The sequence below is a fragment of the Triturus cristatus genome, chromosome 3_2, assembly GCF_964204655.1.
Source record: "Triturus cristatus chromosome 3_2, aTriCri1.1, whole genome shotgun sequence".
Taxonomy (NCBI): domain Eukaryota; kingdom Metazoa; phylum Chordata; class Amphibia; order Caudata; family Salamandridae; genus Triturus; species Triturus cristatus.
The window spans coordinates 206,219,464-206,233,442 of NC_140584.1; the positions used below are offsets into that span (position 1 = coordinate 206,219,464).

A 13,979-nucleotide genomic window follows, 5' to 3' on the forward strand; every position below is an offset into this window, starting at 1 on the left:
CCTGGACGGGAGGGTTCGCCGGAGGGGTGGAGAGAGGTGGCAGGTCGCATGGGCACCGGCAGGCCCAGCCGTCTCCCCGAGGAGGGAGAGGCTGGCCGAGGCGCGGCCTGAGCGAGACGCAGGGGTGCCGGGGCCTGGTGGCGGCGGCACCACTCGGAACGGTCATTCCGAGCTGCTGCGGAAATGTGCTGGGCGGAGAGGGGTGACAGCGTGGCGCAAAGGGCCTAGAACGGACCTGCTGGGCAGCAGTATCCGAGGGCCTGGCGCCACCCGACCCCTTCTGCTCGGGGTCAGACCACTGGGGGCCACGAGCTGCCGGGGCCGTTCGGCCTTCACTCTGCTGGGTAGGGAGAAGGGCCTTCTGCCAGGCGGCAGGCCCTCGAGTCGGACGGTCCATGCGGGGAGGAAGCTAATTGCTTGAAACAACAGCCGAGGCTGGCCAAGCAGTTCATCCCTAAACGGACCGAGAGTGCCCAATCGGTCAGAGTACGGCCGGGGAATCCCCTCTGCAGGCCGCCCTGCGCGGGGGGATGGCAGCTTCACATCCCTGCCTGCTCCCGGGGTGAGCGGGCTCGAAGGGAGTGTAGGAGAGTAGGGTCTGCTTCCTATGGTCACCCCCACTTTTTGCTTTACTGGTTTACGACTTAGATGTGGCTGTGGGCCTGCTAATCAGACCCACAGCCCAGCTGTTCTCTCTCTAAATTCCCACTATGTACTTTAGGTACATAACCCAATTGGTAAGGATCGCCTTATTGGACCCTGTACAGTGTACCTTAGGTACCCAGGGCATAGGTGTACCCTAGGCCTACCAGGGGCTGCAGCATGTATTATGCCACCCCTGGCTGGCCTCCCATCGTGACACAACTGGCTGATCACTCAGCTGGGGCAAGGTCGTGTAATCACCCCTTGCTTAGGTGTAGTATCCCTATACCTACCTTCTATATAGACACATGGGTAACCTGTCAGCCACTCCTATAGCAGGCCTTAACAATCCTGGAGGCAGAGTGCATGGTAACATGTGAGATGGTGCTCTAGCATGAGCTGAGCCTGTCTGCAGCTTTCGGAACCATGTCCTTATAGCTGTTCTATGATATCGCCTACCATATACTCTTAAAGTGCCTTATAATCCTCGCGGTTATGGTAACTATGGTTTGGCTTTATCAAAACATGTCGTGTAAGGTGTCTAACACTTTGGAATACTACCCCCACACCATTTCTGGCGGTGAGGATAGTATTCCCCCCTTCTAGAGGGGGAAGACATGTTGAAATCCTACTTACCCGGTTAAAGTTAACCAGAGCCCCAGCGTCACAAAATGGACACTGCTGCCACAGACACAAGTCTGACCTCCTGCTGCTGGGAGTCCTTCCAGCGAGGGAGGCTTGGACAATAGGTTTCCTGCCTTGGGAGGTGCTAGCACCACCCCAAACAGGACTTAGTGTATTGGGGCAGGGAGGGATGAAAGAAACGAGACACTGCCTGGGGCACACAAGGTGTCCCATGCATAGTGTGCTGGACTGGGGAAATCAATTTAAACGGTCAAGCTAGTTATTCTATACATTGATTATCATCAAAGAGAGAAAAGACCAGAAACAACATTGTTCATATGAAGAAATCTTTCTTTATATAGTCGAAACGTCGAAATTCTCCTCCTTTGGCCTGCATTACTACCTTTTGACCCTGTTCAGAGGTCACTTAAAGGACAAGATAATGGATTGATCTTGTACACAGGCTTAACATTGGTTTGGTCGACTGAATCGCTTTAATCCACCCAGTGTTTAATATATAAATATAAATAGAGTATCTTTGCTATTTATTTATTCTGATTGTCTCTCTTACTTTTACACGTTCACATTGCACATGTGCACTTCTTTTTCACTTTCTCTTGTGACAACCGTCTATTTTGAAAGTGAATGATTAAATAATGACTTTTATGAAAACTATATAAAGAAAGATTTCTTCATATGAACAATGTTGTTTCTGGTCTTTTCTCTCTTTGATGGTAATCAATGTATAGAATAACTAGCTTGACCGTTTGAATTGATTTCCACAGTCCCGCACACTTGAGGTGGGCTGGTAAGATAGGTCGGGACCCTTTGATATTTATACTATTTTTTTATAAAGCATTTATCAAACTAACACATTAACAAACAATTGACCAGTCTTGCTTTTTCTGCATAGAAACACTTTAGGTGAAAATGTGTGTCATGTAAATGCGCCTAATAAAGTAAAGACTGAGGGGCTTATTTACAAGCCCCTTGCGCCACCGGAGCATCAATTTTTCCCATATTAAAAGTGACACACTGGCAGCGCAAGAAGCTTGTAAATAAGCCCCTTGGGCTGCGGGTACCTCACTTTTTCCCATATTAAAAGTGACGCACTGGCGGAGCAAGGGGCTTGTAAATAAGCCACATAGGCTCCAACTTTTTAATTAATATGTTCAATATTACATCACTTTCCTAGTTTGGTAATGGTATCTGTTTGATTTTCGTTTTATTTATCTTTTTACTGAATAGTGCTCTCTAACTCTAAATTCATGCTTTGCAAAAATATGTCATAAGAACATTTTCAAGCAAATTATTTAAGACGATAGAGGTTTATGGTTCTCATGTAATGTATAATCTAGAAACATGGGTAAGAGTGTGTGGCAGCTAAAGCCAATGCTTATCTTACCTTTTGAAGAATATTTTTTATGATATAATTCGTATGTTTTTTTATGAGCCAGAGTCTCCAGAAATGTGAGTCCTTTATCCGTAGAGGTGTCTTCCAAGGTTATCCAGGTGTCCACCAAGTCTCCGAAAACCTGGAACGCGAAATCGGCATAGTCCACAAAGAGGTCTGCCAGGACCCGGTTCTCCCATCGGCCATAGCGTGAAACAAGCAATGGTGGCAACTCTTGGCGCTGGAGAATCACCACAGGCTTGATGCTGGCAGCCGCCAGTGTCTGGAGGAGTTTTCTGTAGCACTGTACCTGGTTGTCATCCGGATGTTTTGAGCTCCCCTCTGGAAGAAGGTCTGCCCACGACAACCTGATTTTGTAGTGGGTTGCCCCGCTTTCGTGTAAACCTGAGAAGTAATCCGCCAGGAAAGTTGGAAATGGCCCCTGGCACACACCATACTCTGCTGGGAGGAGACCACCGTTGACATCCTGCTTGGTGGACGGCCTATTCTCTTCGTTTAACTTTCTCAAAACGTCTTTCGTTAATGGCCCCGCAACTCCAATCATATCTTGTACCGCTTCCCATTCCAGCCCCTGACCGGCGACGCAGAAAAGAGACAGGAGGAGCGTCCTCCATAGAGGCCCCATGATGGCGAGGGTTACTCAGGCAGAGGCCTTCTACTCTCTCATATATACCTCGCAGTGACCATAAAAGGAGCACTGATTCACCTTATCTACCAGGCAGATAAAGAAAACTGCTGGTATGCAAACACACACAGCAGCAGACGATGGGCTTACTTTAATCACGAGGACAGCAAACACTAACAAGGGAACCCCAGGTGTCTTTGTTTTCCTTGCCCTCCCTCCTCTCTGTCTGTCTCTCTCGATACACACATATATATATATATATATGCATTCAAACACCTCTCAGCACTTCCTTTTCGGCGAACTGACAGAAACGGACCACCAGGACAAGTTAGTGGCAATATTTCTTCTTTATTGTTCTTTGTTCCTCATATATATATATATATATGGAGAGAGAGAGAGAGAGAGAGAGAGAGAGAGTGTATATATATATATATATATAGCTATATATAGCGAGAAGACAATATATAGCAATATATATATATATATATATGTAACTATCGAGAGAGAGACAGTGTTTGTGTGTATATATCTGTATATAGATATATATACAGATATATATATAAGGCGAGAGAGAGACAGTAAGTGTATATATATACATACATGTATATTTATTCATACAATATATATTTATTCATAATATATATATCAGTATATGAGAGAGATGCGAACCAAAGGATACTCGGATTGTACACGTCGCTGCAGCAGTCTTCTCTTTCCTGCTTTGGGGGCGGGGGGGGGGGGGGGGGGGACAGCACTGCCTGGCAGTCATCCTGGTCTTTTCATAAATTGCTAGTGACCCTTGACCCTTCCCCTTGGAGCTGCGTGACTGGAAGGCTTCATGCCTAGACAACTTCCTTCACCAGAGAAGTACTCTGTTCCTGACATGCGTTATGTGCTAAAGGTTGAGTTTTAGAGGCATGATGATGGCTTTCAGCTTAAATTGATATATTTTGATAACTTCTGAAATACTTTGTATCAGTTTGGCTTTCTCTCATTCTACCTTTTCTCAATTTTCCTTTCATTTTTCCTTTCCTATTCATATGGATATGGAAGCAGATTTACGAATGTTTCACACAACTGAAAGAGACAGCAGAAACGCGCCGTGTTTACATAGATATGGTGCACCCCTGCTGTCTCCAACTGCCAGTGCCCTTTGTGCTGCCTTGCGCCATCGCAGACACCCTTGTGCCATGATGCAAGGGAGCCTGCGTTACAGACAGGATTGTGTTTTTTGCAGGAAAGAACACCTTCCCGGGCAAAAACAATCCTCAGAGGCCTTTTCGTTTTTCTATTTTATTTATTTATTTATTTATGCAATTTGTTAAGCGCACAAATACCCTTAGGTGACACGGCGCTGTGGGCAGCTGAGATGAGAAAGAGTTGGGGATGGGAGGTTTATTGATTGAATAGCCAGGTTTTTAATTGTTTACGGAAGGATAGCAGAGTGAGTATGGTTTTGATATGTAGGGGGAGTGTGTTCCAAAGTTTGGCGGTGGCGACAGTGAATCTTCTGTCGCCCCAGGAGGCCTTTTTGGTTCTGGGGACAGTCAGTAAATGTGCTGCTGAGGAGCGTAAGGATCTTGTCGACCTGTAGGAGCATAGACTTATTTTAAGGAATTCGGGTCCTGTGTTGTGGATTGCCTTGTGGGCAATGTAGAGGGCCTTGAACTTTGTTCTGGTCTTGATGGGCAGCCAGTGTAGCTGTCGAAGTACTTTGGAGATAGGTTTGAACTTAGGAGTGCCTGAGAGAATTCTTGCCGCTGCATTTTGTACCATCTGGAGTTTATGTAGGGCTCTTTCCTGGGCATTAATAAGTAGACCGTTACAGTAGTCTAGCTTAGACATAACGAGTGTGTTGATGAGAGTCCTGCCTGCATTAGGAGGAAGGTAAGGTAGAAGTTTTTTTATCATCCTGATGGTGAAAAAGGATGAAGAGACAACGGAATTGGGGTGGTGAATAAATATATATGTTACATGTTGTAAAAGGAAATAATAAAAGAAAAGGAAATATCGAAGAGAAATAAAGATATTTTTCCTCGTTATGCCTCACTGGGGAAGTTGTAGCATTTTGACGCATTCCTTGGTTTACAAGTCTATGTAAATGTGGGAATGTGCCAAAATCCATGGGTTGATGCATGGGAAATCTGATTCTCCACGCATGGAACACCTTTCCAATGCAAGGTAACACAAGGCAGCGCTATGCGATTCCTTCCATTACTTTGTATTTACTAAACCACACAAAGCCCTATAAAGGGGTACTGCGTGGCTTAGTAAATCCCAGATAAGGACTTGCATTGCCTTGCGACAACTTGCATCACACAAGGACAGTGCAAGTCCTTATTAAATTGGTGCCATGTTGTATAGCTATTTGCAATGGGTTCATCTGCTAGTGACCCAGTACAAGCCATACACGTCCTTATTACAAGTCTGTGACACTAGCCCTCTGAGCACGTGTGCTTCCTGTCGCTGCTTAGTTCAGACCTGCCCACTCACATGGTGCCACACGTAAGGATCTCTCCTAAACCTTTCTCATTCAGTGGGCTAAAGTTTGTTTTTCTGCCTTGCGTTCAATATGTATCAGATGCACAGGGTGGCAGTGCCTGACAGAACAGTCGGTTCTTGTTTAGGTATTGAGTTAGATCTGCATTATTTAACTCATATCCAAAGATGATATCTTGCTTGGGGTTAGAAAATGCTCAAAGCTGAGGAACCGGGTTCGAGTCTCGGCAGGGACGCTCAATATCCTGTGATTCTGGGCAAATCACTTGATCTCCCCGTGCCTAATAAAAAAAAAAAAGAATGTGTCCGTCTGTGCAACTGGTGCTCATGTGAAGCTCTCTGGTACCTTCGGGTCTAGTTCACGCTGTATAAAACTCCCCCCCCCCCCACCAAAAATGGAAATTTGAAATGATGGCTGCACTGATATCTTCCACTCCATGTAAAAGAGGAACAGAACAGCATTTTAACAGGGATGTGCAAATGGATTGTGTCTCAAGGTGTACCTGAAATAACTCATTGTATGGGCCTTGCCTCATCATTGCGCCTCATCAGATCTTAAAATCCATTGCCCCGTTTCATTTTCTCATATTTCGCAGGCTGTCTCTTCACCAGAAAGCCACCTCCAGTCAATCAATTCTTGCACAGAGCTTTTGATGAGGATAAACCTTTGAAGGCAGGACTCAGCTTTACATATGTAGTACTACATGACAAAAAATACCTTATTCTAGGTTGATGGCTCCTCTGACTTCACCTTTCATTGATTTTACTACTAACTTGTCTTGTTGAGAACATGGGGACCCAGACAGCGACTGCATCAAGAGAAGCAGGGAGGTAGACTCGAACTGAGTCAAGTTGGGTGATGGAGCCGTGGCCGCCAGGTGTAGTTATGATATGTATATATTTGGTTTACTCACAGACTTGGTCTACATTGTAATGCCTTACTTGTATTGTCCCTTAAAGTCTGGAAATTCTGATGTGTCATGGAGCACTTGTAACTGGTGAATTGCACTGGTTGATGTGTTTACCTGGTTGTAATAAATGGAAAAATAAAATTTAAAAAACTTGTCTTGTTGAGAGATTCTCTGTCTGGTGTAGCTTTTAGATTTTCCTACCCAGTTTCTGGAGTGAACCTCAGTGAGACCATAAAAAGGCTACCTCCGGAAGCCAGAGATCCATTGACTGGACTGTAAGAGACATTTGCCTTACCCAAAAGGCATATCACCAGTGAACTCTGGGGGGTATATTTACTAAGTTTAAGCACCGTGTTTGTGTCACAAAAGTGAAGGAAAACAAAGGTAAAACTTATTTTTTACTAATTAACTTTCCGCACTAAACTTGTTTAGCGCTGGAAAATCACTCGAAAGTAGTGCAAAGCAGCTCATAGTGCCAAGGGGTTGTACAATGGGTGGTGTATGGGAGCTCCCATGCAATCACCCAAGGTTTCTGACCCTAAACCTTATTTACTTTTAAAAGTAGACAAGGTTTAGGGTCAGTAAATAGTGCCCATTTCAGATAGTCGCTATAAGGAGAAATGCTTTTTTCTAATTTATTTATCAACTTTGCATGTGTGCTGCACTATACAGCACACATACAAAGTGGGAAAATGTTTAAAGTTAGTCTAAGCATAGCATTTGTACTGAAAGGGTACCCTTTCAGTACAAAACTTATGCTTGACTCACAGAGAAACCCTTGAACTATGGTGCAAGGTGTGTCCGTGGTGCGTGGCTGCACATTTCTGCACCGGTGTTAGGGAGAGGGGAGGAGAGTGCCATATTTCTGCAAACTCTCTCCTCACGCAGCGCGGGGCAACATTTGCGACTGCAAACTCGTAAATCTGGCCCAGGATCTTTTCTTTGTCTAAAGTGTGTATTTCCTATCCGAAAAAAAAGGGAGTCAAGAAAATTAGTTGGGCTTATCCAGTCTCATGCAAACTGAGCTTCTGCATTGTCTATTATTCATATAGTCTCATCGCTATATATTTGATCGCAAGGGTATCATGTTGCAAGGGGGCTTGTGATAAAACTGGCCAGCAGTTCTGACAACATCACATGTATGGGGCATGATTTTGCCATATGATGTGAGACATTTCTGACCTTTCACCTCCAGGCAGATCAGCCCTGCGAGGTGGCTAGCTGTGTTCCATGGTCTGAAAATGTATACATAAATGTGTAAGGGTGTCTAAATGTGCCATTACACTTGTATGTCATAGTGTGTAGTGAGGACATGGGATTAACTGCGGACATTGCTAAATTAGCGTAAGTTAGGCTGCCATTTTGCCGCTTGTTGCCCACGTTCCTACATGGCTCTGTTCTCGTAAATATTCTACTTGCGCTTTTTCACATGAGAACTGTCAGCCTTTCACACATCTAGATGTACACTGTGCTCCTCGTCTGCACAGTGTGTTCAAGGTCGAAAAACAATGTATGCTGTTGATTCACTTTGGTCAGTCCCATGCCCATAGACTTAACATAGAACACAGCTGCACTACTGAAACTCGGGTGCTTTTAATATGGCTTTACATGCATGAAAAGACACGTGGAGAAAATCATTCCAACGAAGAAGAGCTGTGCTTGTCCTGAGATGTAATTCCTTGCATCTACACTTGGAGGTACGGGGTCGGGGTCCCCCTGACAAAGCCCAGAGGTCTTCTATAATTATTATAAACTAGCTTATAGCACTGGGAGGGTGGTAAGGCGATGTAGTCCTGTTTCCACCGTCATTATAATATGGTTTCACCTTTTGTGCTTTATGGAATTGTAACAATGCTGTTTATATTGTTCTTATGCATTTTGCTGCTAGTATTGGCTTGTGTACTGCGTTATAGAGCACGTTAGTTAAAATAAACATTTTAAACTATACCGTGTCTCTGTTTACTCACGTTGTGGACAGGTATGAGTGTTTGAACGAAAGAGTGTTCTTCTTCCCGCGATTCCTGAGAGGGTCGGGGTGACATGTTCTAGGATGTCTAATCATTGGTAGCTTCGCTATAGTACGGAGAATGAACGAGACATTATAGCTAGTCGGATTGGGGCAGTTTCTAACCTATGTGGCATTTATGTCAAGTTTTTATTCAGTACAAGGTGGCAAACTACATTGCTGAACTGCGTGAAAGGGCAGGAATGCATAGTGATTCCATGACACAGCACATTCCTGTCCTTTCCTATAGGGTGGCATACTTTTTTCTTCCTAGCACCCACACAGGCACCCTTGCATCATGGTGCAAGGGTCCTACACGCAGGCAAAATAGTTATTGGGCAAGTAAGAACATCTGCCTGCATAAACACACTCCTGAGAGGCTTTTAGGTCTTTCTTTGTGTGCTGCTGAATGCAGCACAAGGAGAATGCAGTAACAGAAATGTGAAATTAACAATCTTTCTCCTGGTTTTGGTTCACCTGTGAACTTGACGCATTATGACACATTTCCAGGTCTAGCACTGATCCTAAATCTGTGAAGCCTTCAAAATAAATGTTTTGATGCCGTGATACACCCACCTTCCATCTATGGAATTGTTCCCTGCTACAGAGTAAGGCAAATCAGCAATGTACGCTCCCTTATGTAACTCTAGATCACTTAAAACATGCAGAGCCACACAAGCTGCCATTGTTTACCTTACACATCTCACTTAGCTTTTGCCTTGATCTACCTTGCATGATGCAAGACCAATAGCAAAAGTGTACATATCCGGCCCATGGGTATTATTTACCATTGACACATCAGAATGAGTGGTGATCACTGGTATGAGTGAAATGCTTGGTTCTATAGTATGACTTGATCGATTTTTGTACACCTACCCTGACCTAAATTGGGTTATTTTGACATATTGTAATTGGAGATGGTATTGTAATGAAGGTGTAGTGTACATTTCTCTATACCAAAAATAGGTGTGGCACTTACGATTTCATACCAATGTCAGTAATATTTTGTAATACATGATGTACATGTAAAACTTGCAATAATATGAGGGACAATTTACTCCCTAGGTCACATGACGGCAGACATGGCAAAAACCTTTGCTTTGAGACGGACACCTTATGAGTGCTTACGGAAGATAGCCCATGGGTTCCGGCAAATGGGCCGCAAATATGAGAAGGCAAAGCCAGCTGACATTTGGGGAGCATCTGCATGGGCACAGGCACAGAAGAGTCCCACAGCTACAGCATCTCAGGTTGCTACTCAGCAGCAAAGCAGATCACAGTCCACTCCTGGACCCTCAAGCAGATGGCAGCTTCAAGCAACAGGACAAAAAAATAACGGAAGTACAGCACATTAAAATGATCATGTTTTGCAGTTACATCGTATGGACCAGAGGATTGCCCGGACTGTCACAAGGCATCCACACATTGCATATACATGTTGATATTGAAATGTACCTTAAATATGTACTTTACCTAAGTTATCTACATTACTATATGCAGATGCTACATCAATAAATAACCTAGGGGCATGGCTTGGACGCCGATGGGGACGGTCGCGTGAGTCGAGAGCTCCGCGCCGCCCTTGTTAACTATCCTGTCTGGGGGGAGGAGCCTAGCGCGCAACCAAGATGGCCGCGTAGGTGCGAGGCTCCCGAGGACCTCCGCGACCTCCTGAATTAATCCTGGCGATATCCTGTCCTTGTTGAGGGGACTGTGTTGGGGAACCGGAGCTGAGGCGCCACCCGTTTTTTGGGCTCGAATCGGACCCCGAACGCCGGTGGGAGCATCGATCGAAGGTTGCGGCCTTCTCCTCGCCGGCCCCCCGGATTGGAGTAGTGGGGCGATCCGGGGACAAAGTGAATAACAGCGGCGAGCGGGGCTGGGCGACTCGCGTACCCTGCACTTTCACTTTCGCTTTTGCGCCCTCCTAGCTCTCAAGCGGGGTCGGGCTGCGGAGCGGGGTGCGGTGGTGTGGCCTTGTCCAGGAGCCCGGCTGACCCGCCGGTGGTGGGTTGACCCGCGGTTCGGTGGTCGCCCCCGCCCCCCCCCTGGCACCCGTGACTTGGTATAGCGGCCCGTTTGGGGAGCTTGGCACGACGGTGGAAGAGCCAGCATGTCCACCAAACAAGATGGCGACCGGGCGAAGGTGAAGACGACCCGCCGTGGCACGGCGCACCAGGCTAACAGTATGGACCGCTACACGCTCCAGAAGGGTTCTCCGGAGTCATCGCGTGCATCCCCGGTGGGCCCGACGGAGGCATCTGCTCATCCGGTGGATCTGACCCTCCGGGACGTCATGGGCGCCATCGCAGAGATGAAGGCCTCGGTGGACCAGCGTTTCGACACCTTAGCGCAAAAAATAGACTCGGCCCTGGTGGATGTGAGCCTTGTGAGGGCAGACTTGTCCAAAACAAACGACCGAGTCGACTCCCTGGCCCACACCACAACGAGCCTCACGACAGACGTGGTGGCCCTCCAGAAGGAGGTGCGCCGGCTTGGCCAGGCGAGCGCCCTGATGGACCGGCGACTGGAGGACTCCGAGGGTCGGGCCCGGAGGAATAATGTCCGTATTGTGGGGGTGCCGGAGGGACGAGAGGCGGAGGCGGCGGATCTTTTCGTGGAAGAGTTGATCCTGACCCATCTCCAGCCCCGGGGGCTGAGTAAGCTTTTTGCGGTGGAGCGTGCTCACCGGGTCCCCGGGGGCAGACCTAAGACTGGTGCCCCGCCGCGGCCTCTCATTGCCCGGATTTTTAATTTTCGGGACAGAGATGCTATCCTCCAGACCTCCAGGCAACAGGGACCGGTCAAGCTTGACAACATGGAGGTACATTTCTACCCAGACTTTACTCCGGCGGTCCAGAAGCAGCGACAGAGCTTTCTTGGTGTTAAACGTCGCCTAAGGGACCTGAACCTCAAGTACTCAATGCTCTTTCCAGCTAAGCTGAGGGTAGAGGTGGATGGTCGCACGCACTTCTTCGACCGGCCCGAGGCGGCTGGGGACTGGCTGGACACTCTGCCTGGAGATCGGGGCCGGGGGGGCGGGGGGGGCGCGGCTGGCGAGGAGGGCCCGCCGGATCAGAATTGAGGGGTGACTGAATAGGCCTTGCTCTGGACGTTGTTCCTTCACCATTTATTGATTGCGTATGTTCCCCTCCTATGGAGGTCGTGCGGGGTCTGTTGGGGGCTTCCCTCCTCCTCTGGGGGACTAGTTAGTATTTAGCTATGGGGCGACAGGCACACTGCACTTTGGGGGGGCTGTCTGGGCTCATGCAGGGGTGCAGGGAGGGGGGAGTTCTGTTGGGACCGGGGGGTGGGGGGGGTGTGTTGTTTGTTAGCACCGCAGGGCAAACCCGCTACTATGTTGTTGTTTTTAGGATGCTCGATGGGGGACGACCGATTGTTTCGACGTATGATGGGGGGTAGGGATTTGACTGTGTTGTCATGGAATGTTAACGGCCTGGGGGATAGGATTAAGCGTGGTGTGGTCCTGCAGTACTTAAAACGTATTTCACCAGATGTTGTCTTCCTGCAGGAGACGCACCTTATAGGTAACTCCTTTCATGCAATGAATCGGCGGGGATATCGTTTGGCGGCCCATTCCGGCTTCACTTCGGGCTCGCGGGGGGTGGGTATTATGATTAAGGCTCCCTGTTTTCCGTTTTTACTGATTTTTACAGATAAATACAGACTGAAAACAATGTGTTTTTTGTCCGCATTTATTTTTAAAAGTGGATAAATACAGAAAATTGTGCTTCTTTTGAGTGACTCTCCGTGCTGTCTTTCATAAATGATAGGTCAGCAGCTGAGCAGATGGACAGCATGGGAAATTAAAAAACATGCTGTTATTAAAAGAAATGTCATCCTACGTTAACCTACATTTATGGTATAATGCTAGTATTTACCATTGGATGTATTGTTATGTAATATTTGGCAGCTTAAATAGCTAAAACACAACAGACATCAAAGTATGAGTGCGCATCTATGAGTTAAATAGATATGGAAATGTACAGTTTTACAACTTCATTTATACGCAAAACTCAAAATAAATATGGATAAATGCAGATAAAATGGGCAAAAAATAAATATGGAAAAATACAGACGGAAATGGCCAAAAAATAAATACCATAAAACCGAGAGCCCTAATTATGATCAAGAACTCGCTCCCGTTGGAGATTGATGAGGTGCGCCATGATGAGAGGGGACGCTACACGGTTCTGGTGGGAAGAATGGAGGGTAGAGTGTTTATCTTTATATCAGTGTACGTCCCGCCTGGGTTACAAGCCACCACATTCGCGGACCTGGGGCGCCTCCTTCTGGACCTTCCGAGTGGCCTGCTGGTGGTTGGAGGGGACTTTAATGCGGTAGCCTCTGGGTCTATGGATCGCCATCCCCCTAGGGACCTCCCCCGGGCACAGGCGTGGCTGCCCGGCCTTCTGGACACGCTGGGCCTGGTGGATTGCTGGCGATTAAAGCATCCCGCATTGCGACAGTACACCTTCCACTCGGGTGCCCATGGTAGCCTCTCGCGGCTTGATTACATCCTTGTCCCGGCGGCCCATGCAGGGAGGGTGGGGGAGGTGCGCCATCTGGCGCGGGGTATCTCAGACCACTCCCCATTGTTGTTGCATTTCGATGTCTTCCCGAGGGGGGATGGCAGGGTGGCCCCAATCAATGCATGGTATTTGCGCAACCCCACCATTCGTGCCGATTTGATCAAATCCTTACAGCGATATTTCGACGAGAATGTGGGGTCGGTCTCTTCGGCCATCTCCCTGTGGGAGGCTTTCAAGGTAGTCCTTAGAGGGGAGGCCCTCTCCTTTATCTCCCATGCCCGGCGGCGCGAGCGGGAGGAGGTGACCCGGGTAGAGGCCGAGATTGCAGAACTGGAGGGTGACCTGGGGAGCGGGGTAACAGACGCCAAGTTGCATGTTCTACACCTAAAGCAGGCGGCCTATCGGGCCCTCGTCACGGAGGCGGCCAGGGGCCTCAGTAGAGAGCAGCAGGGGCGATTGTATGATGTGGGTGATAAGGCTGGCAAATTGATTGCGTGGTTGGATAAGAGGGAGAGAGCGAGCCGCGTGGTGCCTTTGATTGAGAGTGTTGATGGTGCGTGTGTCACTGAGCCGGAAGCCATTGTCTCCTGCTTCGCGGATTATTTCCGCGAAGTCTACTCCCCGGTTTCCCCCTGCTCGGAGGAAGATTCCCATGCCCTGCTTCGGGACATCGCACTGCCCTCCCTTACGGTGGAGGACAGGGACT

General features: G+C 47.7%; 1 protein-coding gene across 1 annotated transcript in view; it reads right to left on the minus strand.

Annotated features, from left to right (window-relative positions):
- LCT (lactase) overlaps window positions 1–3,365 on the minus strand; it is a 241,660-nt gene extending 238,295 nt beyond the window's left edge. Inside the window, exon 1 of the mRNA XM_085647530.1 lies at window positions 2,672–3,365. Within this exon, the coding sequence (XP_085503656.1) occupies window positions 2,672–3,305 (634 nt within the window). The 5' untranslated portion in view covers window positions 3,306–3,365. The remainder of the gene's footprint in view (window positions 1–2,671) is intronic.
- Between the last annotated feature and the right edge of the window lie 10,614 nt (window positions 3,366–13,979).